The sequence below is a fragment of the Coffea arabica genome, chromosome 4e (genome assembly GCF_036785885.1).
Source record: "Coffea arabica cultivar ET-39 chromosome 4e, Coffea Arabica ET-39 HiFi, whole genome shotgun sequence".
Lineage (NCBI taxonomy): Eukaryota > Viridiplantae > Streptophyta > Magnoliopsida > Gentianales > Rubiaceae > Coffea > Coffea arabica.
The window spans coordinates 2,895,889-2,904,074 of NC_092317.1; the positions used below are offsets into that span (position 1 = coordinate 2,895,889).

At 40.3% G+C, this 8,186-nt stretch overlaps 2 protein-coding genes across 2 annotated transcripts; both read right to left on the minus strand.

Moving 5' to 3' along the window:
• Positions 1-1,184: 1,184 nt before the first annotated feature.
• Positions 1,185-3,710, minus strand: LOC113742448 (uncharacterized). The gene has a single exon (XM_027270281.2). The coding sequence runs from the start codon at positions 3,708-3,710 to the stop codon at positions 1,185-1,187; it is 2,526 nt and encodes an 841-aa protein (XP_027126082.2).
• A 352-nt stretch (positions 3,711-4,062) lies between these two features.
• LOC140005824 (uncharacterized) lies at positions 4,063-5,280 on the minus strand. Its single transcript, XM_072046785.1, has one exon. It carries the CDS (start codon positions 5,278-5,280, stop codon positions 4,063-4,065), a length of 1,218 nt encoding a protein of 405 aa, XP_071902886.1.
• Between the last annotated feature and the right edge of the window lie 2,906 nt (positions 5,281-8,186).

An 8,186-nucleotide genomic window follows, 5' to 3' on the forward strand; every position in this document is an offset into this window, starting at 1 on the left:
ACTATGAAAATTAGGTAAGATGTAAATTAATCTTGATTTTGATTCATATGTTACATTTTTAACAAAATCAGAAAAAGTAATGACGTTACTGATTTAAATCAGGAGCAGCCAACTCCGTTAAGGCCCGGTTATTGTTTGTCATCGTAACTTCTTCCTGCTCAGAATCATAGGAAGAATCCAATAAATTCACAACCAAATTAAACCCCAGAGATGCAGCAAATGATTGTTCTCCCTTTCATATTCTAGTTTCTTTTCACAACCTACGTGCAGTCTTCTTAACCTCGGGATTGAAGATTAAATCACTTGTACGAGAAAAATAAGGTATAAACTAGCAAAAATATCAAAAACTAAAATAAAATAAATACAAAAAAATTAATCAACGCCAATCCCCGACAACGACGCTAAAAATTGACAGGTGTCGATCTTATGCAATAATATATTCCTGCTCACGAAAATATATAAACGAATATAATATTAAATAGAGCCATTTTCACAAGGATTAGGGAAAGAATTTATCTCGGTTCAAGTAAAAAACTAATTGGGAATTTTGAGAAATTAAAATTAAAATAAATGAGCAATGTAAATAAAAATAATTGAACTAAGATAAATTAAATTCAAATCAAGAATAAACAAACTCTAGATAAGGAAATAATTTCGGAAGTGGTTCATACAACAGCTCATCGATAGAATGATTATTTCAATTACTCGTTAATAAACAGGTTATAGTTGCCAAATACGCGATGACAATCAATTTTTTCTTACCATCTCGATAGTTAAACTATACCAGTTAACTATTTTTCTAACCAAGAAACAATCCTAAGCATATCCATAGAATTTAATTTCTTGATAGTCTTAAAAATTAAAAAAGTCCTATTCTAATCGATAAAATCACTACTTGAATTTATTTAAATTAGATCATATATTTTCTTAACATGAAACGAATCACGTTAGGCACCACTAATTGAAAATAATTAAACAATTACAGATTTAACTTAACTGGCGTTAGTTTGCTAAGTTGAATTAAATATCGAGTGCCCTTAATATTCAATCAACAAAACAACCATGAGAAATTAAATCAGAAAACGTACGAATTTTTTTTTATCGAAACGTTAGGATCATTTTCATTCCAAAGTGTAAACCACACAGTACGAGCAAATGCTCGAAATATCTGTACAAACCAGAGCTCAAAAGCACTGAGGAACAATCCATTCCTCATCCACTATTATGCCAAAGGCATGATGACTTAAACATTTACTTCTTTCTATTCTTTCATCCCTAACAGACCTAAACAAGCACATGCGAAACAATCTCTGCATGTTAAGAATGTCCTCTATCAAAGTAGCTAAACTGCTGTTGGAGGGGCACCTATTCTTCATCTGTCTCATCAGATCTTGGTTATGGAAATGGATCGCAATTCTGCTCCATCCCTGCTCTAGAGCTTTACACAGAATCAGTTTTATGGCCACTGCATCATTAATGGTTATGTTACCCAAACTTCTCTCTCTAAGTGCCCATTCTGCCAGTAAAGTGTTTGGATGCCTCCGCACTCTGACCCCAATCCCCAAAGGGACTTTCCCTACCTGACTCTCTGTTGCCACCTCCATAACAATTGTGTCTGCTTCTTCTAGCTCTTGAAAAGGTTCTTCAGTGATGGGAGTTGTTTTTCCTGTGCTTAGCCTAGTTATCCTACTTAAGCTTCCCTCCTGTTCCAACCACTCCTTATGGGCTTTACTTATAGTCCTAGCTGGTAAACAACTGCCTTTGTTTTCAAACTCTTTTTTGTTCCTTTCTTTCCACACCTGCCATAAAATGTTCGCTGTCAGACCAATATGCTCCATCCCTCTTGGCCTTCTCCTAGCTTCTGATACTGTGATCCGCCATCGTTTAAAACTCCCTTGCTGGTCCACCACACCATCCCACTTTATTGGAGCAACCTTCCAGACCTCCTGTGTGTGCGGGCAGCTGAAGAATAAGTGTTCCACTGATTCTTGTTCTTCCCCACACATTCGACACACTGGATCTCCCAACCTTGTCTTCCTATAGATTTCAGCTCGCACTGGTAGTGCACCTGTTATGCATTTCCAAATGAAAATTTTGATCTTATGTTTAATGTTGAGCTTCCATAATGTTTTCCACATTTGTCTGGCTGACTGACTTCCTTCTCTGATGCTTGAACCAGCGGCCTCTACTTGTTCCTTTTCAGCTTCACTTCTCTCCTTCATAAGGAATTGATAGCCTGAGCTGACCGTATACTGCCCCCCTGCATTATGCTGCCAATAATAACAGTCCTCTCTCCCAGTCAGACTTAAGGGGATGTTTAAGATCTTCTCAGCATCCTTATGATTGAAATACTTAAAGATGGTGTTCCTATTCCACCTCTGTTGGTTAATTAACTCATGCACCATCTTACATTCAGAATTTAGAGGTCTTGGAGTAGTTGGCTTCCCAGAACTGGATCCAGGAATCCATCGATGACCCCAAATACTTGTACTCCTCCCATTGCCAATCCTTCTAATCATTCCTTGATCAATTAAGCATCTGGCTCCTAGTAATCCTTGCCAGAACCAAGACGCATTCCTATATGTTTTGCATGATAAGATGGAGTCTTTGGGGAAGTACCTAGCTTTCAGCACTTTACTAACCAGAAGGTTCGGTTTAGTGATTATCCTCCAAATCTGCTTCCCAAGCAAGGCTTTATTATAAGCTTCAATGTCCTTGAATCCCAGGCCTCCTTCATTCCTCTTCATTGACATTTTCCTCCAGGAAACCCAATGCATTTTATTCTTGCCATTTGTTTCTCCCCACCAGTAGTTGGCCATCAGAGAGCTGATGTCTTTACACATCTTCCTAGATAGTTTGAAAACAGACATGGCATAAGTAGGCATTGCCATTGACACTGCCTTGAGGAGTACTTCCTTACCTGCATTACTCAGAAACTTATTCCTCCAGTCCTGCATCTTACTTCTTATATTTTCCTTGATGAACCCAAAGATCTGGTCATTAGTCCTGGCAATCACCATTGACAGCCCCAAATATTTGCCTTGTTTTATCTCTGCCATTCCTCCTATGGAACTGCACACTTCACTTCTAAGCTCCCTCGATACATTCTTGCTGAAGAAGATAGCTGATTTATCCAAGTTGACCAACTGTCCTGAAGCCTTTTCGTATGTTCTGAGAATTTTCATGATTTCAGTAGCTTGCCTGGTGTTGGCTTTACAAAAAATGAGTGAGTCGTCAGCAAAGAAAAGGTGAGTGATGAGAGGACCTTGCCTGCTGATCCTCAGACCATTTAAGTCCTTCCTCTCCTCTGCTTTCTTCAATGGGTTGGAGAATCCTTCTGAGCATATCAGAAATAAGTATGGAGACAGAGGGTCTCCCTGCCTTATTCCCCTTTCTGGAGTAACAAAACCTTTCGATTCCCCATTGCAGTTGAAGGAATAAGTTACTGAACTCAAGCAGCTAGTAATCCAGTTGATCCATCTTGCACAAAAGCCCATCTTCTGCATCATAGCTTGCAAAAAATGCCACTCCACTCTATCGTATGCTTTGGCCATGTCAAGCTTAATTGCCATGAAACTTTCTTTCCCTTGTCTTTTATTTTTGAGGTAATGCATGTACTCATGACCTAGGATTACATTATCTAAAATCTGCCTATCTGGGATAAAAGCTGATTGGGTGTTGCTAATGCATTTTCCTAGAACCTGTTTCATTCTATTGGCCAAAATTTTGGAGATGGCTTTGTATATAACACTACACAAGCTGATGGGTCTGAAGTTCTTCAAGCAAGAAGGGTGCAAAGTTTTGGGTGTGATTTATAGATTTTAGCATGTGGCCTGAGCTGAAAAAGGCTTGAATGGCTGGAGTTAGATCCCCTTTGATAATGCTCCAAAACCTTTGAAAGAACAAGGGGGACATGCCATCCTGACCTGGGGCTTTATCAGACTGCATGGAAAAAATAGCTGACTGAATTTCTTCTTCCTCTACTGGTTTAGTCAAATTTGTATTCATATCCTGAGTAATAGAGTGGGGAATACCCTCAAGGATCTCTGCCATCTCATTCCTTCATCCACTTGTAAACAATTCTCGAAAGAACCCAGAAATTTCTGATACTATTTTTTCTTCACTTTCAGCCCAAGAGCCATTCTCCCTCTGCAGTTTTCTGATTCTATTCTTAATCCTTCTCCCCTTCACCAAGGCATGGAAGTACTTGGTGTTTTTATCTCCTTCCCTGAGCCAGTCAAGTCTAGCCTTTTGGCTCCAGAATTTCTCCTCCTCCTGATATGCTTCCTTAAGCTGGTGTTTAAGCTCAGTCCTCTTCTCCTTCTTACTGGGAGCCTCAGAGCTACTTAAGGCCTCCAGTCTTTCCTTTACCTCTGCAATTTTCCTTTTAGAGTTTGCAGCAAACGTGTTCCTCCATTTTAGTAACTCAATTCTACAGTTCCTGATTTTCCTTGTTATCTTAAACATTCTTGAACCAGGTTCATCCCTTTGCCAAGCTTGCTCGACTACCTGTTGCACCCCTTCCTTATGCAACCATCTTTTATCAAAAAAGAACCTTTGTTTCCTTTTCCCCTTTTCTGGATCAGTGTCTAAGCACAAAATGCTGTGGTCAGAAGCATAAGTGTCCATATGCTGGCATTTAGCTTTATCAAAAGTTTGCACCCATTCATAACTGGCCAAGCATCTGTCTAATCTTTGCCTAATTTCTCCTTCATTCTCCCAATGATTACTCCAAGTCCATGGGTGTCCCTCAAAGCCTATATCTATTAAGTTACTCTGCTCTATAAAGGTCTTAAAATCCCTGAAGCTGCTCTCCTCTCTGAAAACACTCCCCCATTTTTCTCCATTTGACACTATATCATTAAAATCACCTGCTATCATGTATCTATCTCCCCACAACCTGCTCCTATCTCTCAAAACTCTCCATTGTTCCTTACTTATCTGTCCATCACAACTCGCATAAACTCCTATAAACCACCAGTCACAATGCTTATCATCATCCTCTAACCTGACTTCAATAGTGAAGGCTGTTAGATTAACTTCCAGAACTTGTGTACCCTCTTTCCAAAAAACTGCCATTCCTCCTGCCTTGTGCATGGCTTCTACCACTGCACTGTTGTCAAAACGTAAGCTTCTAGCAATCCTATCCAAAATCTGTTTTCTATTTTTTGTCTCACTTAGGAAAATAAAGCTTGGAGAGAGGAGGTTATTAACCTCCCTCAGGTGGGGAACTGTCAAGGGGCTCCCCACTCCTTGACAATTCCACACCAAAGCCCTCATTTCCCTTGGGGGGCCCTATAAGGGAGAGACCCCACCTCCACCTCAGACAAACCTGTGTATCCAGACAGCTCAAGAGCCTTAGCTTTTTTGCCTACTGGCTCTTTCGAATACACATCCTCCATTTCCTCATCAAAGACCAGCATCTTTCTCTTACCACTACCCCCAACGAAAGCTTCCTGTCCATTTCTCTCTCTCAAAGGCCTTCTTGTCTTAACAGGAGATTTCAGCTTTTTATAAGACCTTTTAACTTGCTTTGTCATAGCTCCTTGCCTCTTTACCTCACAAAGGCTTTTCTCCTGCATAGCTGCCTCAAAGACTGGTATCTCTTGTAGACTGTTCTCCTGCTCCAGCCATTTTGCACTCTCATCTCTAACCTCAACCATTTCCTCCTCTACTACTAAAGTCACTCTTTTCTCAGTTCTGACCTGCGATATCAGCAAGAGGTCCTGATTTTCCTTAGTCAAGGCCTGAGAGCCATCACTGAGGTCCCTATCCTTTCCACTACTGTCCCCTTTATATGGGGGGCTACTTCGAAGATTTTCCACCCTTTCCTTCTCCTGCTCTTTAACAACCTCTGGAGAACTCTTCGTTCCTAGCCCTGAAGACCTCAACGTCTCCAGGATTTTCTCTCCAGCCTGCATCCTGGTCCTTTCCCTCTCAACCATTTCTCCATTCTGAAACTTCCAATACCTTTTATCCTTCACCAGGTCCTCTCTCACTGTCCTATCCTTTGTTGGACTTCTATTACTTCCTGCTCTCAGCCACGGCCCATATTGATTCTCCAAGAGGGTCCCTGATGAATTCCTTTGTTCTTGACACGTACGTTCCCCGTGCCCAACTATACCACAGCTGTAACAGAAATCCGGGCATCTTTCATATTTAAAGGCAACCCATTTGAGTGACTCTGCTACATTAACCAACGTTCCTCTGAGGAGGGGTTTAGACAAATCTACCAGGGCAAGAACTTTAAGATGTCTTCCCTCTTTTCCTCCTGCCTGAGGTATAATCACTTCTTTTGCTTCTCTAAAAACTGCGCCAATCTTTCTCCCTACCTCCTTGGACAGCCAGTGCACTGGCAGATTCCACATTTGTACCCACAAAAGTGCAGTTGTAAAAGCTCCATAGTTATCTTCTACTCCCTCAGACCATCTGTTCAGCACTAGAACTTGGTTGTCCATTATCCAAGGACCTCCTGTCACTATCCTTTCTTTCTCTTCTACATTTGGGATATTAAACTGGAATAGATTCGGTCCTAACTCCATAACAGTCAAGTTCCTGGGGTAGCTCCATGCTGCTGTCACGAAGTTTTTCACTCCCGTAAAGTTGGCAATTTTTTCCCCCATAATTCTCCCTATCAAACTGTCTGCACAATCTCTCCTCCCACTACTAAGGTCCTCAAGCTCCAACTTAGCTCCTGATATCTCGTTCCCTTCCAGAGAAAACTTTTGTAACAATTCAGCCAGGTCTCCCTCCATAGATGAGCTAGAGATGCTAGCGGGTATTCCTTCTACGTACTTAGGAAGAAAGAACTCTTCGACTTCCAGACAGGAAAAAACAAAAACACGAACCCAAGAGAAGAAAAACAGACAACGTAAGAAAAGGCTCACAGAAGGCCTACCTTACAGAGAGAATACTTTAGAAAAAGACATAACAAGGTTGACCACACAACAAGACGACAGACAAGGGTCTCAGACAACTCCAAAACACTACCAGACATGTACTACCTCAGAAATAGGAACAAGTAAAAGTAAAGGGCAAACAAGATTCACCTGGCTTTCAGCTACCATAAAGTGGAGACTTTAAGATGTCCGTTGTTCCCTCAGGAGAGACCTCCTAGAAGCTCTCTGAGTGCGATAGTTGAGCTGCATTAAACAAGCATTTGATGCAGACCAGATCGGTAGTGGTGATGTTCATCGAAGTTAGATTGGAAGGTGTTGATTAGCCATAAATTTTGAAAAAGTTTGAATTTTGAAGAACTCCCACCAAAAGGGAGGTAAGCTCTTATCCCAAGAGAGAGCGTCATCTACGCAAAGAGAGGAGTCACTTTACGTCAGAAAACGTACGAATACTAACAAAGATTGTGTATTGGAAGAAAACGTGGACGTATATAAGACAAACACAAATCTGAAAATGTTGATGCTTCACTTTCATTTAACTAGACTCGTCAAAGTTTCGGTCCTGCAATTCAAGCTCTAAAATTTGGGGAGGTCCATTTCTTAAATTCAAACCTGTCCCTTAACTAATAGTACATTGCTTTAAGCGGTCTTAGAAATGTTAAAAACAGAATAGACACTAGAAGATGCTGCTGGTGTTTTTCTAAAATTGCCTTCTTATTCTTAGTCAAAATTTGCATGGAAATGAAACAGGAAAAGGTGGCTTGTGAAGAAAAGTTGTAGCCGATCAATGTCGTGTGACTTTTTAATTTTTTTTTTCAACATCGGAGTATCCCAACTTTGTCAGATTAATGTCGTGTGATTAGTAACAGCAAAATTGAGGTGGTGTTTTGAGATTTTTTGTGAGGACAATAATGGAACCTAAAATATTGCGACCATATTTTGTTTCAGCGACTCCTATTAAGTTTCCAAATGAGTCTGCTTTAGCCCGAAGACCATTCTCAGATTACGCGTCTCTAAGCACGAAAGTACAGGCAAAATATTTGCTGATCCGGGGGTTAATCTCTAAACAAGACAGATCATCATTCAATTAAAAAAAGTTTTAAATTCCTTTACGGCTTTGTTTTGTGTATGTGGGTGGCGTTTAATCAGCTGTTAACTTGTTTACTTAGCATTGAGCATTGACATAGAAAGATAAAAGAATTTTAGATTAAATATTGATTCACAGTAGATAGAAATAATAAAAGCAAGGTCTTCTGTCAGAATGATAATTGAGATCGGGAAAAACAAAGC